At 31.8% G+C, this 27,428-nt stretch overlaps 4 protein-coding genes across 8 annotated transcripts; 1 reads left to right on the top strand and 3 right to left on the bottom strand.

The window, feature by feature from the left end:
• Positions 1–201: 201 nt before the first annotated feature.
• Positions 202–5,556, bottom strand: LOC131663319 (peroxisomal ATPase PEX6). Of its 3 annotated transcripts, none has more exons than XM_058933668.1 (8): positions 5,524–5,556; positions 3,581–3,834; positions 2,705–3,188; positions 2,173–2,628; positions 1,878–2,104; positions 1,386–1,794; positions 1,014–1,313; positions 202–914 (listed from the first exon to the last, which is right to left on the bottom strand). In XM_058933668.1, the coding sequence occupies exons 3-8, from the start codon at positions 3,132–3,134 to the stop codon at positions 328–330; spliced, it is 2,409 nt and encodes an 802-aa protein (XP_058789651.1). In that variant the 5' UTR covers positions 3,135–3,188; positions 3,581–3,834; positions 5,524–5,556; the 3' UTR covers positions 202–327. The 3 variants fall into 3 exon arrangements, with proteins under 3 accessions (XP_058789651.1, XP_058789652.1, XP_058789653.1); XM_058933669.1 differs by having other exon boundaries at positions 2,705–3,019; XM_058933670.1 differs by having other exon boundaries at positions 2,705–2,839.
• Positions 5,557–5,585: 29 nt separating this feature from the next.
• LOC131663318 (probable serine/threonine-protein kinase yakA) lies at positions 5,586–14,684 on the top strand. Of its 2 annotated transcripts, none has more exons than XM_058933666.1 (17): positions 5,586–5,822; positions 6,865–7,033; positions 7,105–7,309; positions 7,383–7,579; positions 7,657–7,888; positions 7,957–8,113; positions 8,190–8,418; positions 8,511–8,842; positions 8,931–9,493; positions 9,800–10,429; positions 10,501–11,012; positions 11,084–11,253; positions 11,327–11,815; positions 11,891–12,066; positions 12,144–12,391; positions 12,461–12,724; positions 12,802–14,684. In XM_058933666.1, exons 2-17 carry the CDS (start codon positions 6,894–6,896, stop codon positions 12,974–12,976), a joined length of 4,719 nt encoding a protein of 1,572 aa, XP_058789649.1. In that variant the 5' UTR covers positions 5,586–5,822; positions 6,865–6,893; the 3' UTR covers positions 12,977–14,684. The 2 variants fall into 2 exon arrangements, with proteins under 2 accessions (XP_058789649.1, XP_058789650.1); XM_058933667.1 differs by lacking the exon at positions 5,586–5,822 and adding an exon at positions 5,849–6,003.
• A 101-nt stretch (positions 14,685–14,785) lies between these two features.
• LOC131663306 (ras GTPase-activating-like protein IQGAP1) lies at positions 14,786–22,569 on the bottom strand. 2 transcript variants are annotated; one of them, XM_058933644.1, is made up of 23 exons: positions 22,394–22,569; positions 22,091–22,187; positions 21,723–21,957; positions 21,509–21,653; positions 21,235–21,401; positions 21,021–21,155; positions 20,854–20,938; positions 20,526–20,780; positions 20,277–20,440; positions 20,067–20,201; positions 19,830–19,986; positions 19,515–19,760; positions 19,295–19,443; positions 19,067–19,210; positions 18,528–18,983; positions 18,332–18,445; positions 17,895–18,238; positions 17,600–17,824; positions 17,142–17,532; positions 16,750–17,059; positions 16,414–16,669; positions 16,057–16,338; positions 14,786–15,981 (listed from the first exon to the last, which is right to left on the bottom strand). In XM_058933644.1, the coding sequence occupies exons 1-23, from the start codon at positions 22,437–22,439 to the stop codon at positions 15,621–15,623; spliced, it is 4,899 nt and encodes a 1,632-aa protein (XP_058789627.1). In that variant the 5' UTR covers positions 22,440–22,569; the 3' UTR covers positions 14,786–15,620. The 2 variants fall into 2 exon arrangements, with proteins under 2 accessions (XP_058789627.1, XP_058789628.1); XM_058933645.1 differs by having other exon boundaries at positions 21,244–21,401.
• Positions 22,570–23,768: 1,199 nt separating this feature from the next.
• LOC131663316 (speckle-type POZ protein B-like) lies at positions 23,769–26,254 on the bottom strand. Its single transcript, XM_058933665.1, has 2 exons — positions 26,179–26,254; positions 23,769–25,716 (listed from the first exon to the last, which is right to left on the bottom strand). Exon 2 carries the CDS (start codon positions 25,666–25,668, stop codon positions 24,631–24,633), a length of 1,038 nt encoding a protein of 345 aa, XP_058789648.1. The 5' UTR covers positions 25,669–25,716; positions 26,179–26,254; the 3' UTR covers positions 23,769–24,630.
• Positions 26,255–27,428: the final 1,174 nt, after the last annotated feature.

Below are 27,428 nucleotides of genomic sequence, written 5' to 3'. Positions count from 1 at the left end.
TTTTATTTCTGAATCAAATCAAACCTGAAATAATTTTGATAGATCAGATGTTCAGTAGAAAAAATCAATGTGCGATCAAGCATTTTTTAATAAAATTATGCATCATTATTACAAATTCAATGTCGAAGTAAAAAAAACAAAGTAATCTGAAATCTATACTCTAAAACAACTTTAAGCTATCTCTTAAATCGGGAACGGTAATCAGAAAAATATATAGTTATTAGATTTTATAGTAATAAATTTCTTTCAAAAATATATTCTACATACAAAACATCATATTATATAATAAGAATTCTACATTTATACGATCATAAAAAATAATCAACATCACCTAGAAGACAATTCTTGTCCAAGTCTTTCATATCTTAACATCTCCTCCTTGCTAACGGATGGCACCAACTCCTTCGTAGCGTACAAAAAATCATCCAACTTAACAATTACGTCTTCGCCCCTTACTTTCTCTCTACCAAGGCTTTTATCAATTAAAATCCTCTTCACGGCTCGAAGCCAAGCATTAGAGCAAACAGAATACAAGTCAGCCCCAGTCAAATTCGCTGGTAGCTTTTCAACTAACTTTTTCAATTCGTCGCCATTCTCTTCCATTCGGAATTGTCTGGTCAGTGCCTTCAATACACTCATTTGTGAGTCGAGGTCCGCATATAGACCTACATATAGCATCTTGTCAAATCGACCAGGTCTTAGCAATGCAGGATCAATGAGATCTGGCCGATTAGTTGCCGCGATGATGAAAATACTGCCTGTACTCTCAAGACCATCCATCTCGGCTAAAAGTTGTGAAACTACGCGGTCCATTACTCCACCGCTGTCACCACTTTGACCTCTGTTTGGTGCAAGTGAGTCTAGTTCGTCGAAGAAAATTATGCAAGGTGCTGCTGCTCGGGCTCTCTCGAAGACTGTTGCATAATTTAATTAATATTATTGAATAATATAATTAAAACATTTAATGTTTTACGGTTTTAAATTTTCTTTCAAAACTTGAAAAGAATACCCACTTTGCCGAACATTCCTCTCGCTTTGACCAACATACATGTTCAACAATTCAGGCCCTTTCACAGATAGAAAGTGCAGTTGACACTCAGTTGCAACTGCTTTGGCAAGTAAAGTTTTACCAGTTCCAGGTGGCCCATACAAAAGAAGACCAGACCTTCTCATTCCAGGGATATTTAGCAAAGGCATCTCAATTCTACGCATGATTTCTTTCTTCAGATCCACCAATCCTCCAATATCCTCCCAATGAACCGTTGGGACTCGTGGTACCCCAAGTTGATCAGAAAATACTGATTGCATGTGTTCTATATATAATTTTAATATAATTGTTAAATGGACTGTTGTTTATATAGTTTATCAAAATTTGAATTACATACCACATGCATGTACAAAGTCATCGTTAGATATCATCATTTCGTTCACATTTTGCAAATGATTTCTTCGTTTGAAACAATTTTTTACTGCATGTAAAACGAGTGCTTCTAGATCAGCCAACACGAAGTCAGAGCAGAGTTTGGCAATTTTTTGCAAATCTACGTCATACTTTAAACCTTTAGTTCTCATAAGCCATATTAAAACTTGACACCTTTGCTCTAGTTCTAAACGATCTATGCTGATTGTTTCGACAAAAGTTCTCTCTGAATCTATTGGAATTTCTGATTCGCTAGATGTTGCGATTATAATTATTGGATAATTTCGTTTTTTATTGAATAACTTTTTAAGCTCTGTTGTCAAGGCAGACAAAACTCGTTCGTCTTTTTGACCTTCTGAATTTATTCCAAAAATCTAAAATAATAAAAGGACAATAATTATTCTTCAAAATGTCGTTTATTCATTGAAAATAAATATTTTTTTTTCAATTCTATTACTTGAATATTTTGAAGCATGATTATACACGGAACACAAGTTTCAGATTCATGGAGAATAATTTTAAGTTTAGCTTCGGTTTGGGCTGATGTGAGTGACTGAACTTCTGAAACATCAGCTTCTAGTAAATGAAAACCTAATGATTCAGCAGTAGCTTTAACAAGACGAGATTTCCCAGAACCAACTGGACCATTGACAAGAAATACAGGGTTCACATCAATGAAGATATCTGTAATTATATTATTAAAAAAAATCGAACTATGAATGATACACATTGCAAAAAAAATTAGACCTTACCTTTTTGTAAAAATGGATCAATACACGACTGCAAGTTCTGAAGGGTTTCTCTCATTATTGGTGGCCAATAATTAGATGTATTTTTAATTGCATCAAACGATACATTACAGAAGCATTTACGTGGAAGATAACTATTTACATTAGATTCTTGGATTACAGTAGTTTTGCCGTAAACAGCAAAATTGCCATTTTTGCCATTTATTTTGTTTTCAGTATTCACTTTATTAACTTTAAAATACAAAATATCCAAATTTGAATCAACTATGTAGTATTTAAATTCTGGTAAATAACTTTTAAAGTCAACTTTGATAATGTCATTTTCTCTGAGATATTTTGGAGTAGTAAAGTAACTTTGTAAAGCATCATTCAGCAAATCTTCATTATAATTATAAGGATTATGAATCAAAGATACCTTCACTTCTGTAGCAAAACTTGTAACATGTTCATTAATTGGAACTGCCAAACAAAAGGAAAGCAATCAGTTTATGATGTATATTACAAAATAATTAAGTATTTAATAACATCATTATACCTAAGAAGTATAAACTTTCATTTGAATTTTCTGTATTAAATTGTTTGACAATATTATATTTCATACTTTCAGAAACGTAAATCACAGTTCTTGGGATGTCCAAAATAGATATGATGGCTACTTTATATCTTTTTTCTGATGTATTGCAACATAAATAAAACCACTTTTGTTCTCTATCAATTATATTAGGGTTACATAGAACATACAAATTTTCATCAATGTGAGACTGAATAGACTGTCCATGTGTCTTTATTAGATATGAAAAAATTTCATCTTGAATACAATATAACTTCAGCTGCATCTTTAGCAATTGATCTATTTTATTCAGAATGTAATAAATAAAAAATAATTTATGTGCTATTTTTGAGCTTCTCACAAGTTTTGTTAAATATATTGCTAGTTTCACTAGATTGATTATAGAATACTTCATAGTACTATCTGATTATTTAGAAATATCCCCTTTATCTAACTTTTTCTGAAACAACTTGTTTATACAATTATTAGAACGGCTTATTTTTGCAATTTGGAACTAGATGTATTACTCATATGTAAAATATTACGAATTTGCATAAATTAGTGTGTTTGAAAATTTGAGACAATACATATAATTTGAACGTAAGGCTAATGTTAGTTTATTGTTATTAATCACTGGATTCATTATATAATTACATGTATGATCGACATCATACATGTCATTTTAGAGTTTACTATTTATTTTTTTGAAATTCGATGTCAAAATATTTATATTGTAAATGAATAAATTCAGAAAAATTTATATTATAAACGAAAAGAGAATGAGTGCGCAATAAATATACCGCGATAACAATTTACAATTAATATTAATATAAGTAAAAAAATGTAATGTTAAACGCAAACCTTTAAAAGAGCCGGGCGTAATGTGAGGTTAACTTCTTAACCTTAGTAACATTTTAATCATTTTATGCACTATATATGCAGCCACCTGTATCCTTTCACAAATCATTAAGAAATGAGTTTTAGATAACGTAAAATGTTATCACTTGAAAATAAAACTAAGAAGATGGAAACATAACTAAATAATGAATATACAGTATATTGTTGACTCAGTTTTCCATCAGCTGATGATATCTGTAGGCGCCAACTAACTGTAGCTATTTAAAATTTATCATTGTTTAAGTCTTCTACTTCTTTCATTGACAGAATATAAGATAGAAAAGTACGATGAATTGTACTAATATAAAAAATTTCAGTATCCTGTAATTAATCAATTTATTTCGCCTTTAAAAAATTTGCAGATCGACTGTGGCGTAATCAAAATCTTTTTTTTTTGTGCTCATTTTATATGGTAGTAAAACATTGATTTTCAAAAGTAAAATCCTTGCAGATTTTACAGTTGATGACGAATTATTTGAAACTACTTTACTCGCCAATTTAAAGACAATAATTTCGCAAGCTCCAATAATACTCTGAAAATTTCTAAGCTGTTATATGCACACAACTTGTCGATAGTGGTCATAAAAAATAATTATAAGTTATTAAACAAGTCATAAATAAATAAAATTTTTGTATAAATAGGCACTTTTTGAAAATCTACATTTCTTCTATATATATATATATATATATATATATATATATATATATATATATATATATATATACTGACTTCATTTTGTCAGTTTCTCTTTTTTTATAAAAAGAAAAAAATTGCAGCGTTTTGAATCAAAAATCGCAAATAATAAAAAATGAGAATTTAAAAGAAGATATATATATATATCTTCTTTTAAATTCTCATATATATATATATCTTCTTTTAAATTCTCATTTTTTATTATTTGCGATTTTTGATTCAAAACGCTGCAATTTTTTTCTTTTTATAAAAAAAGAGAAACTGACAAAATGAAGTCAGTTTATAAGACCAATAACACTAAAATAAAAAATACAAATTTTTCAAAAGTACAATTTAACAGAAAAATAAACAGTTATACGGACTATATAAATAAAAAAAAATCTTTGAGCTTTCATTTGACGTACGCGATTTGTAAGTTTGTATTTCAAAGTCTGCGATTTTGGCAACTTGGACGGCAAATTTGAATGAGTGTGTCATTATCATAATTCGTGTATATATCTCTTTTTCTCTGTTTTTGCTCAATCCATCACGTATAGTAATCAACCAAGCAAGAATAAATTGAGAGAGAGAGAGAGAGAGAGAGAGAGAAATTTTACAAGCCTCGCCGCTACTTGGCAGCCAGATAGGCCGTAATATGTCACGTGAAACATCCGCACATTCATTCACTGACCGTCATGTAACCGTTGAGTCTTTTTGTGAACATTTTCCAGCTTTTCTATAGACACGAGTTTCGTGTTTACTTAATTCACTCTTTTGAAATCAGATCGTACAGACAAAAGGGTAAAGCTACGTTTAGGGAATAGATCTTTGTAAATATGAAATTTGAATATTATATACAAAAATATATGATTATGAAACTATTTCAGTGTTTGTAATGAAGATTTTTTTTACGTAATACTCCCGCTTTAGCATTACTAATTGGCGTATTGTTTAAATTAATGTTAGTTGTAAACCAAAATGAAAGTTTGAGGACAGACATTATAAACAATTTTTTTAATTATTTTTGAACATGATTTCTACCGAATATGTTATATAAATTATCGAAAAAAATTCAATTAAAATTCAAATTCGTGACGTCCAAAAACCATATCTATTTCTAGAAAAGGCTTTCCTTCAAAAAGCTAGCTGACGGTCAGCCATCAGCAAGTGAGTGGAAGCGAGACAATGTGATGGCAAAGTGTGTGAGAGCGAGAGAGAAAACAAGAATTTGTACTGTGAGTGATATTGCTTGCACGGAGTCAGCGTAGCAGAAGACAATTAAAACCGTTGGCATAGTGGCTTATGGCCGTTGAGGCTTTGCTTGCTTTGGAGAAGCTGCAGTGGAGTTTGTCTCTCGTTGTGCATCCAGGGGGCCACCGGCGAAGACGACACCAGAAAAGCATTAAAAAAACGCAACCGATTACCAGTCTATTCGTAAAGTGAAATTGATCGAGTCAGTCGAGAGCGAGGAACCTAACCTATTCCCCGTTTAGCGTCTCGCATCATCCGCAACCTCGTCGTCGGCGCTATGCGGTGAGTGTGTGTGACATGGGACGGACACTTCCATCTCTCTCTCTCTCTCTCACACGCGCCATCCGCCTTCGTCAAATCAATTTCTAGCTCTCTTGCATGCATTGTGCATGCGTTGAAGCGAAGTCTCTCTCTCCCTCCCTGTACTGGGGGCTTTTGGAGTCGACTGCATATGCTTTTCGAGGTTTGGGCTTTGATAGTGACTTTTTTTAGTACCACTTGAGGGTGTAGTTTCTTGAATTTCGTCGTTGTTTCCGAGACTTTGGTGCTTGCTTTTTTTTTTTGCTGATGAGCAGATGAATTTCATGTTAATCTCTTGCGACCTGCACATTTATAACAATATCAAATGTTTCAAGGCTTTGGGAGTCATTTTGAATTTTTAGTAGCTTTACACATGCTATTTTTGCATTTGGTTGACTTGCTTATTACTTGCTTAGATAAGTTTAGAAAAAACGTAAAGTTGAATGTAACATTTGTACGAATAAGTTTCTTTTTTAAAGCTAATTATTCAATTATTAGATTAAATAGTTTAGGCTTTAAAACTGTAAAAAGTTTGTATAGGATGTCTAACTTTAAAATTAAATGTGACTTTACACATCATGTTAATTAATATTTTGTCTTAGATACTGTAAAAGTTAAGATTATCTTTCTCAATACTGAAAATTAACTGATTTATTTACAGATCAAGGTACAAACACTTGGTTATGTTATATTTTGTTGATTTTAAACACATGCAGTTTTTATCGCTTGTTAATTAAATCAATCGATACTTAGTAATTATTTGTGATGAATAAATTTGTTTTCAATAGTATAGATTTTACAATGTTGATAATACTGCTGAATATGTAGAGTTACAAAAGTATTAATGAATAAGCAATATGTTATAAAATATAGTTTATTTAAAAGTAAAATCAGATGTTAAAATACAAATATTTATAACAAACCAAGTAAATAACTTAGACAAACTCAATTCTCTTGTAATAACAATATTTCTGAAATATTGCTAACATAATTTTACTTTCTAATATAATCTCTTTTTTGGTAGAATGCATAAAAAGATAGTAAAGTGAGAAAATGGATCCAGCGACTGTTATTGCGCTGTGCAAAGAAAATATTCAGCCATTAAGACATGGAAGAAATGCAGTACAACTTGGAACTGCTCTTCGTGCACAAGAAGATGCTGAAGCACAGCAAATGCTTCAACAAGAAAAAAAGTATGTTTTTTAATTGATTAATTCAACCACTTCAAATAGACTATTCATTTTTCTTTGTTTTAATTTACAAGCATGTATGAAGATTTGATAAAAAATTATGTTGGAGATGATCCTCTTGAAAATTGGTATGAATATATCTTATGGGTGGAGCAGAGTTTTCCAAAAAGTGGACATGAGTCTCCAATAGCAAAGCTGTTGCAACAATGTTTGACAAATTTTGAGAAAGAAACAAAATATCATCAAGATCGAAGGTTTATTAGACTATGGATTAATTATGTAAGTCAAAAACTAGTTTCAACCATTATAATAAAAAGAAAATAGTGCTCTGATTTTTATATTTGGATTTCAGATAAGTGCACAAAAAAACCCTCTGGAATTATATCAGCTACTTTACAAAAATGGAATTGGAACAATGATAGCTGATTTGTATCGTGCATGGGCTTTCGAATTAGAACAAGTTGAGGATTACAAGCGAGCTGACGAGGTATATATGATTGGTTTGAATTGTCGCGCTGAGCCTCGCGAAGAATTGGACTATGCTCACAAGTACGATATTGTAATATTTAATTAAATTTATAACTATTCCGAGATTTTATTCACAACTTCGTTGACTTCTATTTCAGAAACTTCCAGTTGGCTGTCGCTCGAAAAACACTTGGACGCAATGACGATAGGAATGAAGTTACTGTAGCCGAACAGCGACAAGCTTTCAGTTCACTGAGAGCTATCAAAGCGGGTAAAAGAGTTGGCAGCGTGAGAACTGGACATAGAGTACGTGATTACATGCCAGGTGCTATACCGCAAATGGGTTCAAATTTCGCACAAAAATCTAATGCTCCTATACAAGTATACCAGGTATAAAACTTTGGATATAGAAAATTTATTTGAATAAGTTCTTCTATAATACACTTTTTCATTTATAGGACGACGTACCCGGCGATTTGAAAGGCTCTAGTATATTAGACCACGTGCCTATTGACGATGCTGTACATAAAGAAAATACTATCAAGCCTGGACCCTGGAATAATAATAACAAGAAATACCCATTGATACCTTCTGGTGTAAAACCATCCTTCAAAGGTAGAGCCAAAACTTAATATTATTCATCATTTCAATTATTTTAAGGATTTATTTTATAATAAGTTGTATTTTTTAGTACACGAAGACACTGAAGTTATCGATATGGCGAAGTTAAAACTATTTCCAAATCACGTTACATACTTTGACGACAGTAAATATGAGAAACAGTTCGAAGTACCCGTATTTGTTCCAGACGTACCTAATCCAAATGTTATATTGAAACCTCACTATCCCAAAGATTTAGTTTATACTAACAATGAGGACAAGAGTATGGAGCAAATAAGAGCTGAACGATATATTCATAGGTGCGTTTTACAGTTTCCTGTTCATTCAATTATAAGAATGTTATTTCAATTATAAGAATATTATCAAAATAAACTTTGAAATAAATTTCTAGGGAACAAAAAATCAATGGACAAATTCTTGATTCGAATAGCATTGATCAAAACATAGCAAAAGTTCATCCAATGAACCATGACAATCCAGTGGAAGAAATGGAGAGTCAAAATGAAGACAGGCATAGATTAGAAGAAGAGCAAAGGAAAGCTGACATGGAAAGACAGAATCAGATGGAACAACAGCAAAAGGAAGCTGAGATGGAAAGACAAAGACAAATGGAACAAGAACAAAGAGAGGCTGAATTAGAACGGCAAAGACAGCTGGAGCAACGACAAAGAGAAGCCGAGTTGGAAAGGCAGAGGCAACTTGAACAACAGCAGCGAGAAGCTGGTAAATATATTTTATTAAAAAATTCTTATTATATTATTCTTCAATAAATTTGAAAAATAAAATAATATTTATTTAACTATTCATTTAGATCGGCAGCGATTGCAAGAACAGCAACGTCTGCAAAGCGAGCAGTTGGAAATGGAGCGGCAGCGTATCGATGCAGAATTAAAACAGCAGATATTGTATGAAGTAGAAAAACGTCAACAACAACAATCACAACATCAACAGCAACAACACAAACTCCAAAACTCAACCTACTTAAGCCAACATCATTCAACGGATGAGCAACACTTACTCGGTCAAAGTATGACAGTGAACACCAAAGAAGCAATAAGCGCGGTGCAAGATTTATGGCAATCGCCAAGTAACAGCACTAGTCGTATTATATCCAGTCCAATCGCACATAAAATGCCCGAGACGCGAAGTAAAATCTCGTTTGATATACACATGGATAGCTCGATGACGCAAAACGTCATGGTCAGCAATAAAATGCACCATCAGCAGCAACAGCAGCAGCAAAGTTTTGGGCCTGTGCAACCGTATAATGACCAAGAGAATCGACATTTTCACAACTCGTTCTCCAGTCAAGAACATCAGAATTCGTATGGAAGTCACTCGATTATTCAGAATTCTTTTCATTATACAATACAGGTTAGTTACACAAAACGTACTGTCAACTAATTATCTTAATGTCACTTGTATAATATGAATTGCCCTATATTAATCAAATATTAAAATCGACCTTGAATTCTTTTTAATACTGGTGAATATAAATTTGATACTAAAATAAATAGAAAAAAATATTCTTTTAAAAATACAAACAACTTCGTTTTCACGAAAGAAAAGTCGTTAATAGTGCATTATGAATTTTTTATATACTTTTATTTTTCTAATTTATTATTTTATTAGGATTGTTGAAAAATCGAATTTTATAACTAAATATAAACCTATTTACAGCAACAGCCATCTCACCATCCTCATCAGCATATTCTACATACGCCCCATCCACAGGCAATGATGCAGCCACATCAGCAGCACCACCCACATCAACAAGTGTCGCCGCATATGCCACCTCCACAGCAGCATCAATACTCTCAACATCAGACGTCACCACACACGATACAACATCATCAGTCTCCTCCTCAACATCACATGCCATCTCATCACTATTCCCAGCACATACAGATACCGGTACAGCACATACAGGCACCACAGATCACTCAGCAACATCACTACAACACCTCTCAGCAGAGTATGAATACATCGCAGCATATGCACACATCGCCACACATGAATGCACCTTCTCATATGCACACGTCGCAACACATGAACGTATCGCAGCATATGAACGCCTCGCAACACATGAACGTCTCGCAGCACATGAATACTTCCCAGCATTTACAGCATCACTCTCACCATCAACATCCCCATCAGCATTCGCTCATACATCATCAACATTCGCAACAAATTGCTCAGCATCAGCAGCATTCTATATACAATAATATGCCAAATAATATGGGCTATCCACCACCTTACACTTCGCCTTTGCAATCCGGTCATACTAGTATGGAACAGTCACACAAACAGGTAAATCAATAAAGTCTGAGTATTAATAATAGTATATAATTGTCAAATAACTACTAATTTTTATTTTGCAGCTACAATACCCAGGTTATGTAGATCCAACAAACGAAAGTGCTAAACCCTCGCCTTATCGGATGCCATCGGAGTTACCTCTCATTAAATCTCCGGGCATGAATCGTCGCGATTTGAAGTATCTTGAGAATGCCGAGAATAAGGAAAATGCTGCTGTGGGTTACGATTTCAATGGATCTATGCAGCAACAACCAACCGAGAATAATCCGTATATAGATGAAAGTTTAGGCATTTCCCCGTTACCAGGAGTTAATGAAACTTGCTACACTGAAACATTCAATCGGACTCTCATTGCTTCCACACCCATGACTAGCCATTTTAAGGCATTCAAGCAACCCAAAGATATTCAACAACATCAGATTCAACAATCGCCGCAACAACATCATTTTCCTACTCAAATTTCGTCTCAACAGCATCATCATCTACAATTGTCTCCTCAACAACAACAACATCTTCAATCGATACAGCATCATCATCCTCAGTATACAAATCAGCCTATAGCCCCAGTACCACAGTAAGCTTTTTAAATTTAAAATTCAAATTTTTTTTGTTATTAATGCGTCTTGATTGATTCTTTTCATTCAGTATGCCAAGTTTGGTAGTACCATCGGAAACTGGTGAGAAGTTAAGCGTGATAATGGAGTCTACGAAAGAATACGTTTCAAGTAGCTCTGGCAGTAGTGGTGTTACTAAGACTGGTTTTACAATTACTCGTGATGATCTTCCTACTATCAAAGAACAGTCGACTGTCAATGGTAAGAAATTCAACTATAACAAAAGAATTCCTGAATGAGTTAGAAAATAACAATATATCTATATTATACGTAGATTCGTCAGGTCAGTACTATCTTGGTCACGGTTTTCATAACTACGAGCAGAATCAACAGCATCAGGCCTACGAACAAAAGATGCGAGCGCAAATTCAAGCGGTACATGCTCAAAGTCCGCGCACCGTTCAGCGCAACGTTGACCAAATCACCTCTGACATTAAAACCAATTGTGATTTACGCAAATCTATCAGCTTTAATGGCGTCGCGCCAGACACGACTTTGCCTGATCTCAAACCACCGGAATTACCAGCTCTAGATGAAAGTGGTGTCAAGCCAATGGATTACGAATATCAGGAACCGATGGAACAGGTGGTCGAGGAAGAACCACCGTTCGAACTTCCTGAAGGTGAATTCAATCCGTTTGATAAGAGAATTATCTCTGGATTATTGCGAAAAATGAAGTTTCCAATGGCACAGCATGCCGATGGCTATGTCAAGCTCAATTCTAATCTTGCTAAGCTCGTGCCTTCTACTTCGGTCTTACTTGGTAAGAATTGGTTTGTGATTTTATAAAAATTCCCGCAGTCAAGTATTATTGTCATTAATTGATACCCTTTTTCAGGTAACGATCAATACGACCTTGATAAGTGCCTCGGAAAAGGATCGTTCGGTACTGTTTACAAAGCTACTGATCTACAATCTCGGAAAATTGTTGCACTGAAAACGCAAAAGCCCGCTTGGGTTTGGGAATTCTATATTGCAAGAGAGGTCAAAACTCGACTTACGAATCCTCACATGGTAAATTTACTAGACATTCGTTTCACTTTACATATATAATTTACAATCTAACTTTGACGACAACATTTTTATTGAAGTTACGAGGCTTCATGGATGTACAAGCATGTTATATAGGGGACAATGGTAGCATTTTGGTATCGGAATTTTCAAAGTACGGCACACTGCTGGAAGTCACGAATAAGATTAAAATTTCAACTGGCAAACCTCTTAGTGAGCCGCTCGTGATATTTTTCACGATCGAAATGTTGCAAATTCTGGAATACTTACACAAATGCCAAATTATACACGCCGATGTTAAACCTGATAATTTTCTACTGATGCATCTGTAAGTAAACTCAAATTACAATGTTATTAACAATGAGCTAATAAATATGTTGAGTTCCTTGTTATATAGGCCTACCGACGATGTAAGGCCCACTATACAATTAATAGATTTTGGCAACAGCATAGATATGAGTCTATTTCCAAAAGAGACAAAGTTCACGCAAATTATAAAGACAGAAGACTTTACGTGTATTGAAATGCAAACCGGAAGGCCATGGACTTATCAAACGGATTTGTATTGTCTAGCTGCCTCTAGTCATTGTCTTCTCTTTGGAAATTATATGAGGGTCTCGAATAATGGTGATAAGTGGTACATCAATGCCAAATTACCTAGGTAAAATATTGCAATTTTAATTGACTGCTAAGCGACGTTGAACATAATAATGTTTTTGTACGATTGTGTACATTCAGGTATGCCAAAAAGGCTGTTTGGGAGCAATACTTCACGGAGCTCTTGAATATCGAGTCATGTGAGACATTGCCAGATTTAGCAAAACTTCGCAATATAATGGAGGAGGCGCTGGCGCAGATGCCCGAGTTGCAAACTAAATATCGGCAGTTCTCCAATGTACTGAATTCTCGATAACGCTTACTCAACTCACAAAACTTCATCCAGCGAAAATGTATCAGATGTGTCGCCTAGGTGTTGGCTGTTAAATAAGCGTCGTCTATCGTTAGCTTTCTTGATTTTCCTTTCCAATTTTTGCAGGAGTTGATAATCTTAAAATTTCGGTCGGTAGATTTATTCTCATTGATGTTAAGCAAGTTTTTTTTCATTGCTAACTATACTGACTAACTTATCGATCTGCATTGCTTCAGAAGAAATAAGTTCGCACAAGCTTTTCATTGCATACTGCAGTAATATGTGAAAGCTTTCGAAAGACCTTTTAAGCAATTCAATTCAATCGTGCTAATTTATTGTAAACATCCTTTTAACTATTTGGTAATTCTAAGAACTGATATTGCTCAAGTTGCTTTCTAATTGAAGTATGGACGCTTTACTTTATTATTTTTGTAAATGAGTTGCAATAACGTTGAGAGCCAATTTAAGCAACGAATATTTTAAATATCAATCTTTTAATTTTGTATTAATCTATTCTGTTGAGAGAGTTTTAATTCAACTACGCACATCAAAGGAATATAATTTTGTAAATTTTACGCTGACACAGCCAATGTATATTTTATTACTACTTTATTTCAATTTGATACATTAAGAGGAACATAAACTAACTACGAGCCGTTAAACAAAGGTTCTACTCTAGGTTAAGGTAATTTAGGGACATCATGCGATGAGGAGAGAAGGACAAAGATTTCAGATTTTAGTTGAGGTGATTTACTGTTAGATTTTATGAAGACCTACAAAATATTAGACCGTGTAATAATAATAGTAATATTAATGATAAGATTTAAAGTGTATGAACAGTAAAAAATAATGGAACATCATTTTTATGACAAATATAAGCGGTATGCTAAAAGAATATCGCGATATGTTCAATCATATATTAATGAAATGTATACTTTGCCTTACTTGGACGATGCAGCGTAAAATAAAATTGAAATAATTGTAAAGAAAATTTAAAACTTTTTGGAAAAGCAAATTTCATTAATGAGTTCCGCCTTTTTTGTCGATCGATACTCAATATCTCTAATTCAAGTAATAATTACTTATCTTCGTTCTGAAACAAAAGCTGCACTTGTTTTTGATAAATACTGAAATATATAAAATTATATCTTTTTCTATAATAAAACATAAAAAGACTTGTAAAAAGCGAATTTTAATTTTTTTAAACCCTTTCACTGCTACTCGTGTGACAATGTTTATTCCAAGATTTTTCGACGACTTTATTGTAAAAAAATTTGTAAATAGAATTTTTTTAATTTCCTTAAATACTTAAAACGTCTGTAATGAAAACTTATAAACTATTTAAAATATGTCTGTATCAATGCTTCTCGATCCAAAAACTTAATCATTCCAATAACTCATTATTTACTTAGGTCTGGTGTGTGTTCGATGTTATCTTGAACCAGAATTTATATAAAAAATATAAAATAAAGTGAGGACCAACCTTTTCAGAAACAATGAATTGGAAAATTTCATCATCAATAGTTTACAATTGTCGAACTTTGACATCTAATAATTTGAAACGTTTGTATTCCATATGTACATTGTGAAACAAACAACGATGTAAAAATTATGAATATTCAAGTAAAAACAACATTTCTGGTATTTATATTTTGTACTTGTATGATTTTGATTTACTATGATCGAATCATCGTACAAGTCGGAAAGACGTGTCGGAACATGTAATACTTATTAATTATAAAATTGTATTATTAGGATAACAGTTCTTGGAAATATAAATATTTACATAAAATATTGATCATGAAGCATTTATTGAGTCTTGATTATATTTCATAAATGTTATAAAATTATAATTTACAAATATATAAATATTGAAACACGCTTAAAAATCCTTTTTCGAACTAAAATATTGGATGATAACTAATAAATTCTCGTTAAAAAATACATTATACGCCTTCATTAAAAATACAAAGATATATTTATTTTAATAAAATTTAATATGTCAATACGTCATTAAAACTAATAACTACGTGATAATTTGTTTAAAAATAGTACATCACCTAAATAGTGCGGAAAAGTTGATTGTTGTTCGTGTGAGATTTACGCTTGAGCAAAGCGAGGGTGGAAAGACACACGAGACAAGAATCTCATTCTCATCATATCTCAAGAAGATATTTTTTAAAACGTGTGAAAAGTATTAATTTGAACGCACGTTTTTCGCCAAACGTACAGTAAAGTTATACTTTCCGCACGGCGTATTTTAAATACTTTATTCGAATTATTTATCCTTATTAAACCGATTTCTTATTTAATTATTTTGTTACTGTTCAATGACATATAACTATTGATATTTACAAATTATATTTAATAAATGCTAACTGATTAGTCCTAGAAGAATGCTTTTGTTTAATTTTTGCTGAGTAAATAATACAAAATTGATAATTTTATAGCAATCGTATACAGTACGCAATTTCGTAATAATGAAATAGTTCCAAATTACAAAGAAATAAAATATTTTTAGTTTCTCTATTAAAATCACTATGTCTTAATAATACTCTCTTCCTCATTCGTTTTATTATAATTTAAAAGCACAATAATTATTGGATATCATTCATACATATAAACATTTCTGCATTATAAAACCATCTTATTTTTTTCCATAAAATTTACGATTGAGCAGATACAACAGAAGATTAACATTGATCCTGGCCTTGCCAAACATATTCATTATTGGCGAACCCTCGTACTGTAACTCGAGTAGTTTTGTCACATCGACGTCAACTTTTTCCATTTCAACACCCATGAATTTTCCGCGTACCGTAAATATTCCGTCATTGTCGGTCGGCGTAATTTCAAACATCACATTTTTAAATTGTGACTTACTTAGACCAGTTATTTCTACAAGGATGCCTTTATCGTGTAATCGGGCTGCGGAGTATTTTAAAGTCATGTTGGATTTGAGTTTGACGTGGTTATTTTTGTGATTGTCTTTATGAGTTCGCAAGGTTCTGCAACGGTACAATTCATTATTGTTACATAAGAATTTTTAATAGAATATAAAATAATCAAAAAGTCTAAATTACCCTTTTCCTGTGTTCAAATTTGCCAAGCACTGCTTGATATACATACTATAATATTCGACTTGTTCCATATAATAATTGGATTTTTCCTCCAGTCTTTGTTTTGTACCGCGAAGCATTGCCAGCTCTTTGTTTCTGGCAACTCTATATCGACCTTTGTTACATAAATCTTTCGCCACTGCAGTTACTATAGTTTGATATCCATCTTCGCGCGACACCCATCCACCCATTTCAAGTTTATCGAGATAAGCTTGCAGTTGAAGCTTGCAATCATCCAAGGATAAACTAAAACGTATCATCATTATTATACATTATTGAAATCAAAAATTAACTTTAAATTGTATTTGAGATTAATGTCACCTTTTATGTTGCGTTATTGACAAAGTTTTAACACTGTATAGTTTTTCTTGAATTGGAGACGATGAAGTACTCAGTGCGTCAACTAAAGAGTCACCTTTCAAATATTTAAGTACCGAAACTAACAGCTCCTTTGTTTTGATAAATAACCTACTTAGACTCGAATCATTACTCACAGGAACTTCGAACTTATTGCTGAGGACGAGGTTCACTTCAGTCTTACCAAGACGTGCTATATCTATCTCACTCACATTGTCAGCTAAAATTATGTTAATACATATTTTTTAAAGAAATCTAAGTTTTTAATATAATCCTGAAAATAGACCTGAAAGTTCTTACGTAATCCAAGAAGAGTTGCAACTGTAGGTGCATTTCCAAGATCATCAAGTAACTCATGAAGCGAGTCCATTGGATTTGGAGCAATATGGTATTGGTAATTGAGTAATAGACAATGGGTATCGCAGATTTCTTGTAAAGAAATTACGATTTCGGGCATATGAATGAGCGTAGCTTCTGCGTACTCGTGCATATTGAAATGATCGTCAAGTTCTTCAACTTGACAGCAGTAACGGAAGAATTTCTTGAATTTCTCGTGACATTGGATTATGAAAGAGTTGAGACATACCAAATGTGTTGCTTCTTCATCAAACTAAAAAACAATACATAAAGAATCATAAAATATATTCATTGAAATTATATTCAAAGAATATTTGCGTTTGATTAATACGTACGCCCTTCTTTGATGTTGCAAACTGCAAAATTTTAGCAATACTGGCTAGGTTTCTTCTTTGATCATTGGAAAGTGTCATTTTCATTGGCAAAGTTATAATATCAAATGCGTCGGGAGCAACAATGGCAGCGTTAATAAAATGATAGTAAACCAAGTTTCCCACAACTTTAAGAATTTCTTTCTCAGGAGTGTCTGGAAATTTTTCGCTCAATGTTCTGTACAGTACTTTTGCCATATACAGCATGCCATATGGAATCAAATCTCGGGACGACGTTATTTTATTTAAAAATTCTAAAACAGTTGTTTGTAATATTCTGATGCTTTTACTCAGTCGCTTTTGTACATCTACGTATTGTAAAGCGTGTTGCTCTGTTACATGGTAAGGCAGATCCCTAAGTTATAAAATTATATTAATTTTTACAAGTAAATGTACAATTAATATCTGTTTTTAAAGCTTACGATGCTTCTCCCTTTTCCATTTCTAATTGATTTCTCCAGCATTTGTAAATGTCCACTGGATTTGTTTCGATTGATATGCTTTTATCATTGAGGATTTTTTCGATCGTTGGACCAAGAATCTCGCGTAACGATCTTGAACCATTTACCTGTTTCGCATAGTTCACAGCCATTTTTAAAACCATAGGGGTAGCAGTAATAACTTCCGACGGCTTTTGCAATTTACCTCTAAAACGGAGACCAACCTTATATTAATTCGTAATTTCATTTGATGACTTTGCATCTTAAAAATGTATACCTTATTTCATCCTCTAATGCAGTACTCAGCAACTTTAAGAATAGGTATTCCTCTCGTGAATTCGAACCGAAATTGAATAAAGTCATGATAACATTGTGTACAAATTTGTTTGATTTACTCTGTGGTAAGAGGAAAAGCAATTTAGACAAATATATAGGATTTGTTTGAAGAGAATAAAATAGGTGTTGGTAGCCTTCAAGCATCCTGCGTCCTTCTTTCGTTAGCGATTTTAATCCTTTATAAGTGCTATAACTCTCACAAGACATTGAATTATGACGGATTCTTTGGTGTAATTCCTTGTCTTTTGTTAAATTTTCCAAATTCTTTCCGTGTGCGACTACATCCTATTCCAAGTAAACAGTTATAATTTTTTGCGGTTTATTAACACAGGAATATTTGTAAAATGCTAAATTAATATTAATGAAATAATTAATTACCTGCAGAGTAACACGATTTTGAATGAGTAAACCAATTTTAATGTCCATGTTATTTAACTGGTAAGAAAGTTTTTGATTATGCTTGATGAGCTGAACAACATCGTTTTTCAGTTGCTGTAATATTAATCGTAATATTAATCTTATTTTATTAAATGAAATAGGGAATTTTTTATGAAGCAACAGCGTATTTGCATACCTGCAACTGAAGATCTTTGTCGTAATCTTCAGCATTGAAGTTCAGGATACCAGAGAAGTGTCTAACAATCGAAAACGGAGGTTTGTCCATGCGTAAAAGTGAATCGAAAGCTCGTCTTGCCGATCGACCACGCCACAAAGCTTGAATCTTGATTATTTTATGTTCTTGTTGTTTGTAATAATCCATAGTTCGTTGATATTTAGCTTTTACTTTTACATAGTTACAAACTGCTTCGGCACTACTTCTCAATCTTCGCTCCAAAATTTTAGCGTAAGCACGTCTTTGCAATTGTCCACGCCACCAAGCTTGAATTTTTACAACTTTGTCCAAACAGTTTGCAAGTTTCATACGTATCAAGTAGCCTCTTACACAAGCTTGTAATCTTATAAGCAGTTTTTCAAAGTCCTTATTTATTTCTAAAGATGCTTCTGCTATAGTGATATCTCTGATAACGTCCTATAGAACGTTGTTAAATTGTCAAATAAAATGTTTAACATAAATATTTATACTACTAAGAAAAGTTGTTTACTACAACTTACTTCTATGTCTTTTTTAGTGACGTACTGCGACTCGGTTACATTTTTAATATGGTCCCAAGTGTAACTACAGTTGACCATATCAATAAATGCTTCATTACCACCAGGAGTGATAAACTGCACGTAATTGCATGAATATCTCTCTTTCTAAATATTGTATAATAAAAATTGATATAATCACCAGTTAAATATAACATTTTATTTAACATTTTGCAATAATTCGGTGAGTACCTTAATTTTTCTAAGTGCTTTTAGTGCTTCATAACATTGAACCATGTGTTTTTCCGACAGTTGTAAATTGGCTGCTTGTAGGCAATCAATCGTAAAATTATAATGATCTTTTTCAAGGCCCTCGTTGATCTGTGATAATGTGGTGCAAGCTGTGAAAATATAATATTAATGACTTCTATAAAAATGCATAATTTCATTCAGATATAAATTAAAAACTTACCGTGTTGTACGCTTTCTGATTCATCCAACACAGTTTGTAAAATTTGCTCGACATCTTCAAGCCATAACTCAGAACCGTCCGAATGCTTCTCTGTCAATCGTTTAGTAAACAATTTAAGATACAGTGAAGCGTCATCTGGAGACGTACTCTTTTCTAATTTTATTGTAATATGTTCCAAAGCTTCCATCATCTCAGAACGGCTATTTTTTTTTACAGCAATATTCAAGCTATTGATCACATCTACCACTGTTGAATTTAAAAAATTAGTAAGATACGTATTATGAAAACTTAAATTTTAATATTATTTTATTTTACCTTTATTATCTTCAAAACACTGTTCATTTACCAAATCAACGCATTCCTGAACGTCAATAAACGTTAACAAAGGGCATATCTCTTCAGTTAATTGTTTTTCATGGCGAACGGCTGCCAAGGCTCTCAAATACTTTACTTTATTGTCTTCTTCGAGATTCTAGATAATAAATTATAATGTTTTATTTTTTCTTATTTATTGTTTCAAATGTAAGTTTCCATAATACAGAGTATACTTACAGCAACATGAGCATCTTGATTACTTAAAGCTTCATATATCAAATCCGGATCATTGGTGTCAATGGATTTCGTTATATTCGCAATTGCAGTTAAAACTCTAATACTTACAATAATATCACTATGAGTTAAGTCAGCCTGCCGCAATAAATTTAAATGTCGAAATAAAGAAATCAATGAATGAAATTATGAATTTTCAGGAATGATATTTACTTTAGACTCGATCCGATCGATCTTCATCTCTTCATAATACAAGGGAACAGCAAACTCATCAACCAGATGGGAGATTCCTAATTTAGGATTAAGTAAAGCATTATGAAATTCTTGTTCTGTACCTATTTGCAAGACTTGATTGAGATATTTAACAGCTTCTTCACCTAAAGTAAAAATAAATCAAAATTAAAACTTACAATAATATTTAAATGATCCAATTGCTATAGAAAAAATTATAGTTAATCTTACGTTTTTTCGATTTCTTGGCACTGTCATTAGAGCTATGAACGATCTCCTGTAACTTGCTCTGCCAATATTGACAATTATCCGTGGTACGATTTTCCCATTCCCAGCTTGTTATTAATGGTCTCAATTCACGTCTATATACTTCATCATTATCATACGATACACATTGAAGTTTTAAAGCAGGATTTTGTAAAGCAGATGCAACGTTTTTCATCGTTTGACAAACCGCATCGGTTAAAAGTTCAAATGCACATTGCACTAAACAAACCCATATTTTAAACATAAATACACCAATAATAAAAAATTAAACATTAATTTAAGACGAACTTACTATTAACGTTATTGATATGTCCTTGGATTTCAGCTTGCGTTAAAAGCTCGTCATAAGCATCAGAAACGTAACTATCATTTAGAGACTATAAATAGTAAGTTTGATAATAATAAATATGAAACTCGAAAGCAGTGAATAAAGAATTTTATCACAAAAATAAATGTTACCCTATTCAAAGCAGCTTGTTCTTTTCTCTCTTTAGCAGCAAACAGTTCTATAAAATAAAAGTTTATATAATCAGGATTAATATTCTTCAAACGTACTGCAGAATTTTGTAGCTGATTTGAGAGTGAATTTTGATCCTAAAAGAAATAAAATTATTGAATTACAGAAAACTATCAATTAATTACTATAAAAAATATACAAATATAAGATTAGTACTGTCAACACCTGAGAAGTCAAAGATTGATTTATTGCTATAACTGCAGCATGTAAAGCAGCTGTATCTCCTGACATGCTGTTTGTCAAAAGTCCACCTATTTTTTGAAAAGCAGGCATCTGAATACCCATTTTCTTTAATTCTTTACTAACAGCATCAATTTCCTCATCTATAAAACAGAATAATGTAACAATCTTTTCAAATACCATCGCAGGTAGAGATTATACCTTAAGAATATAAAAGAATATAAATATAAATATAATATAATCAACATACCAGTAAAGTTAACTTTTCCATATAAGTCTTGAATTTGTGGTGCTTTACCTAACTTGAATAAATGTGTACTCAAAGCATGAATGCAATAAATCAATCGAGGCATGTTTTTCTTATCATAAATATCTGTTGTTTCTGGTTGAAATGTCTATAACAACAGAAACATGTTATCATTATTTTGAAATATGGTAAATGAAAGTTTACCTTAAATACTTACAAATGGTAGATGCATAGATTTGAGACACTTTAGAAAGTGGTTTATGTTATCTGTATGTCGAAACTGTAAACCAGCAAGAGTATATCTTTTTTGCTCAATGTCATATATTTTATTCAATGGCAAAATATCTGGAGCAATAAAATGTCCAAGTTTTGCTAAGTACACTCCATTTCTAAGATTCTCTTCTAATTCTGTTGTTGGTGGTAATTTTTCTCTCAAGCAAGCTTCCAACCATCTGAAAAAGGATTAGTATAAGAATTTTTTAAAAAGCAACTTTTTGCAATCAACTTATATGTGTACATAATTTGGTAAATAACACAAATCCATATATGTATTTATTAACAATATTTAATACATTAAATACATACTTCTTGGCCTCTTCAAGATGGCATAAATATTCATAAGCCAAGGTCTTTTGTCTGATTTGATCCATTTCCTCAGCTGTCCTTTGACCACTCTTTACTTCTATAGTAAACACAAACAAATTACTTTGTTAACTTTACATTATAGTGTATATAATAAATATATTTGTAAAGTAGTCATAACAATCATTCTAATTAACTTATTATACAGTTTTCAACATCACGTTATCTAAAACTAATATTTTAATTCAAAACAATGAGTTACAAGATTTATTTTCATCTGATCAAGGCAGATAAAACAAATTTTACCTTCATTCGTATGGACGAGGAGCTGAGCAATATCTTTGGTCTTCATTTTGACTTTCGTTCACTGAAACTAGTTTGATATTAATAAATTATTATTGAATAAGACAGTTAAAAACGCGCATTCTGCTAATCAAGAAGCTATTTCTCTAACGTCTCCGGCAACAGTTTAAAAAGATCGTTACATCTCCCACCGCGGCCGCCTGCAGCTGATATATACGCCGCTAACGCGCAGACGCGTACCGTATTAAACAAGTATATTAAGTCAGCATACTGCTACATAAGAATTGAGAATTACCAATAAAAATAAGTTATTTTAGATAGTTTTTAAATAAATCTCAATACTTCAAATAATTTTATTCCTTTATATTAACTATAAAATTTACATTTTACTCTCTTAAATTTAAGATATAAAATTTATTTTATAAACAATTAAGATAACATGGTTTTAATTTTCTAAACGTACATGTAAAGGTGTTAAACATGTAAAACATGTCTAAATGCTATTTGTTAATAAACTCGCATATCTCTAATAACATATATTATGGACAGTTGTTTATATAATAATCCTTACATATTTTCTATAACACATGTAATTATATTTGTTTATAAATACTACATTAATTTGTCTTTTTATATTATTTTTAAATAATATAAGTAACAAAGAAATATAATTAAAATCATTCTTTTATCTCAATCACAGCTCAGCTACTTCTCAACAATAAACTTTGTAACCTTATAATATAGCAATAAAACTCTTTCAATTTTAATTTCATGTATATCTTCTTCTGTAATTAGTTATTTCGTCAAAAATTTTTGTCAATATCCTTTTTAAAGATGTATACTTTTTGTCGAACTCTTGTTCTAAGTCCCGAAATTAATCCAAAATAAAATCAAACAGATTTAAAAAATAGATTTTGTTATAAAATATTTAATTTCTAAAGTCTATTTCAAAAGTTCCATTTTTTTTTCAATAATGTTTATAACTGAATATGAACAATATAAATATTTGGTTACATGAAATAAGAACAGCAGATATAAAAAATATACTATTGAATTAAAAAAAAACATTAGTATATCCTCTATAAAGAAATTATGATAGTTAATCAAATACATACAAAGTAATATATTAATAAGTTACTTTATTCAGATTTTTTTTTTATCTTCAATTTTTTTGTTATTGTTCAAAGTAGTTTTTTTAATCGAAAGCTTTTCACATTTTTCTGTTCAAGCTTATGGATGGTTTCATATTCTTTATGTAAGATTTTATAATCTAAAATAAAATATACCATTTTATCAATATCTATATTCATTTTTATTTTTTGTGCTTCTATCTCTAATTTATTTTATCGATTTCATCAATTGACAATCTATTTCTATTTTGTATTTTATATTTCATTACTTGGTCAACATTTTCATTGTCACTTGTCATAACATTAATATTCTTCAAAAACTTCGGGCACGCAGTCGTTAATTAAAAAAAAATTAGGTGAAAGTGCTCTGCCGAGTAGGTGTATAATCTTGCCTCACTGGCCGGGTCTTCTACTAAAAAAAATGTCCTTAGAAATGAAATTAAAATACGAAAATGGTGAGATTTCAATTTGAAAATAATTGATAGATTGTACGGATGCTAAATTTGAAGAATCTATTATTAGGAATTGATGTAAAGCCATTGTAAAGCAATCTTTTATTTGATATGCTCCAAAATAAAAAATAATTACAGCATATATAGTTTTGTGCTTTGAGTAAAGTTGCTACTTAATAGAAAGCTATATTAGATTACCAACAGTACGTTTTTTAATCTATATTATTTTTATTGTTCAGCATTAATACGTGAAGTTCATTGTGATTTATTATTATTTTGTGTCACAAATCAAATACAGCAATTAAACTTTTCATTTTTTCGTAACGGTCATTTATTCCACTTGAATCTCATTAAATCGCTTATCAAAACTATTTATAAAATTGATCTTGAATATATATTGTAAAACGAAAACAAAAATACTCAAAGTCTGCCTCCAGTTATACGGTAATCTGTATGCGTACGTAAAGCTACAATATTATAAAAGTGAACTTGAACAGGTTTAATTATGTGTCTTTCATCTATAATAAATAATCAATATAATACTTGTATTTTTCTCATTTTACGATGAAAAGTCTTCGTTTACAACGAGATGTCTGAGCCATCATATAAATGTTGCAATTAGATTAGTACAGTTATCATATAAAATATGTATGTAAGATTAACTTGCAAATTTCATAGCTATCGCACGGTAAATTTCAACAACCAAAGGCGAACTTGATTGCTCCAACGACTTGAATAACGGAGTACTTAACACGTATTTGGCATGCTCTATTATGAAATTCATAGCAGCACTTTTCAGTATGTCCGCTTGCAATAGATCTGCCAAATTAAGTATATCAATAGAATTGCCAACGGTGATATTCCTACAAACGATTTCCTCGCACATCGCTTTCAAGTCATCTAATCTATACTTGTCGGATGCGCTCAAAAGTTCATACGCGAGTTCATCTATATTTTCGACTTTTCCCGTATAAATAAATCGCAAAATCTCTGTCAAAACGTCCGGATTGATGTCTTTAATGTACACTCGATTTTGCATTGCCTCCTCCATGTCGTGTGCAAATAAAGCTGCAAACACTGGGCTCCGAGTGGCGAGGATCGCTTTGTGCGCGCGGAATTCTTTGCCAACGGCAACTATGGAAACGTCGCTCAAGTGGGGGTTATCGAAGAGCTTATGAAAATCCCGCGACAAATTCATCTGGCAGATGCTGGGGTTGATCACTGCCCTCTCGGAATCCGTCGACATGTAGGTGTTCAACCCAACGGAAATTTGACACTCTATCGTGAGCTTGTTGTCTTTCAAGTAGTTATGAAGATCCTGCCTCTTCATGAAATGAGTCGTCCCGGCCGACATCGGGTACAGGGTGAACGTTTTAATGCCTTGGAACAGTTTGATTTTTTGGCCACTGTTATTTTCAGCGAAAAAGAAGATTTGCGCTTCCACCGTTTTTAGCTTCAGTTCTTCTAGGATTATGTCTAAGGACACGATGTGGTCTGCGCTGAGAGATGTGCCGCGAGGATAAATGTTCAGGTGCCATTTGCATTCGTCGTTAGGACCTACTGTAAACGATGGTGATCTTATACATTCCCCCGTTGCTAAGCCACTGAGGTGAAAATTTATTATTTCCCAGTTGAACGACTTTTGAGCTACTATTACTTCTGTCGTTCTCCTAATACTATCCATGATGCTATCCATGGCACTTAGGTGCTATCTGTTACTGACTCTAAGGTAGATGAGTCGAACCTGTAAAAATAACGAATTTTCTTTAATAGAATGCACGACACCTTTTTAACCAGCGCGTTTGATTTATGAACTTTTCGCGCTGAGTTGCATTGAAAGTACTACTAGAGTCAAGCTATCGGATATAAAGTTCGATAAATATACGTCTATAACCTCAACACAAGTTAAAAATAAACTTTTTTAAGTTTTACAAAAGTTCGTTACTTGTAAATATAATATATTTAGACAGCTATGATATCCAGAACGATACCAAAATGGCAAATCTACTCTACCATTTTTCTTGGATTTGTTTCTGGTTATTACATATGGCAGCCTGAATTGAAAAAGTACGCAGAAAAGCAACAACAAAAGCAACTGAATGAGACGAATCTTGGAGGCAAATCCTAGTTACACGTTGTCGGAGATTAAAAAGATGATAATTGAAAAATAGATATTACGAAAAGTACCGCTAAGAATGTTACTTACTACTGCAGTATACTGTTGAGTATTTTCAAACGATGGTGCAAATAACCTACAAATCGTGAGTTGATTCAGCTTTATACGTAGAGTATATATAGACAACTTACCTATACATGAAAATCTGATTGTAATTGACACTTTCGTGAATTCAAACGATGAACTTGGAGAATTCATTTTTGATAAAAATTCGACTTGAAATGAATATATAATTCTATTTATATTATACTAAAACAATCAAATATATGCATTAAAAATGTGAACTGTAATAAAAAAAATGTACAATTCGTTTTTTTTAATTTTTTAAAAGCTGGACCGTTTTATGAAATAAAGGCATCCTTCCCTTTGAAACATTGAATTATCGTCCTCATTTCATAAAACGCTTTTATTGTAGTATTATACAGATTGGCTAGTTTTTTACTTCATCAAGATAAACTTTAAATTGACAAGTGTCACGTATAATTTTAATTAAAATTTATATTAATAAACCATATATTATATTTTCAGGTAGAACAAGTATTCTTTAGTCTCCTTATATGGAATGCCATAGAATGAAAGACACAATGAAAAATAGTTGCTTAGATTTTATTTCATTTTATATTCATGGTAGTGTTATAACAGAATTTCTAGAATAAAAATGGATTGTTTCATATAAAAAGTTATTAAAAATTTTAATTACTTTATGTCTAATGGTATTCATTTATTCGTATTTATTTATTTTATTATTTTGAAATTAATTTATAAATGAGTAATAATCTATCTTTTCCTTGATAAATATTTTCAAAATATATTTCTTTTATCAATGGAGTATCTTGGCTAAGAGAAATAAAGAAAATCATTTACAACTGTAATAAATAGTTAGTTAACATATGTGATAATTAAGAATTATATTAAAGACTTATATATTGTTATTATCATTTAATTTTTTCGCCTATAAATATTTTTTCGTGTCTGGTATTGGAAAATTAATTAATAATTACAATTAACTGCGAAATCAAAAAAATCGAAAATACACTAAATCAATTCTATGCTTTGAAACGCTTAGAAATATACTTGCATTCAATATAGGTAAGTAAACTTCTGAATTGAAATAAACTTAATTCAAAAATTGTCATTCATCGAATCGCTTCGATTTTCTTTTTTTTGCGAGATAAATTAACTTACACAAAACGATAGGAATATAAGTATTCGTATTTTGATCAACATTCATACTTTTCCCTATTGGAATTTCCCACATGGGATACCACGTGGGATCCCAC

Source organism: Phymastichus coffea, unplaced genomic scaffold, assembly GCF_024137745.1.
Source record: "Phymastichus coffea isolate CEN01 unplaced genomic scaffold, Cenicafe_Pcof_1.1 PCOF00033, whole genome shotgun sequence".
Taxonomy (NCBI): Eukaryota; Metazoa; Arthropoda; class Insecta; order Hymenoptera; family Eulophidae; genus Phymastichus; species Phymastichus coffea.
The sequence above is the reverse complement of the archived record's forward strand: the minus strand, read 5'-3'. Positions and strand labels throughout refer to the sequence as shown.

What these genes read in the sequence shown, in the direction of transcription:
- LOC131663319 (XM_058933668.1), bottom strand. Translation starts at nt 3,134, where the DNA reads ATGAAGTATTCTATAATCAATCTAGTGAAACTAGCAATATATTTAACA. An exon ending in TGAAAGTTTATACTTCTTAG is followed by an intron (nt 2,629 to 2,704) that starts GTATAATGATGT and finishes TTTGTTTGGCAG; the next exon opens with TTCCAATTAATGAACATGTT. An exon ending in TGATCCATTTTTACAAAAAG is followed by an intron (nt 2,105 to 2,172) that starts GTAAGGTCTAAT and finishes ATATAATTACAG; the next exon opens with ATATCTTCATTGATGTGAAC.
- LOC131663318 (XM_058933666.1), top strand. Translation starts at nt 6,894, where the DNA reads ATGGATCCAGCGACTGTTATTGCGCTGTGCAAAGAAAATATTCAGCCA. An exon ending in TGGAACAGTCACACAAACAG is followed by an intron (nt 10,430 to 10,500) that starts GTAAATCAATAA and finishes TTTATTTTGCAG; the next exon opens with CTACAATACCCAGGTTATGT. An exon ending in ATCAATGCCAAATTACCTAG is followed by an intron (nt 12,725 to 12,801) that starts GTAAAATATTGC and finishes GTGTACATTCAG; the next exon opens with GTATGCCAAAAAGGCTGTTT.
- LOC131663306 (XM_058933644.1), bottom strand. Translation starts at nt 22,439, where the DNA reads ATGAAGACCAAAGATATTGCTCAGCTCCTCGTCCATACGAATGAAG. An exon ending in AATCTATGCATCTACCATTT is followed by an intron (nt 21,654 to 21,722) that starts GTAAGTATTTAA and finishes CTGTTGTTATAG; the next exon opens with ACATTTCAACCAGAAACAAC. An exon ending in ATCAAGATGCTCATGTTGCT is followed by an intron (nt 19,987 to 20,066) that starts GTAAGTATACTC and finishes TTTATTATCTAG; the next exon opens with AATCTCGAAGAAGACAATAA.
- LOC131663316 (XM_058933665.1), bottom strand. Translation starts at nt 25,668, where the DNA reads ATGGATAGCATCATGGATAGTATTAGGAGAACGACAGAAGTAATAGTA.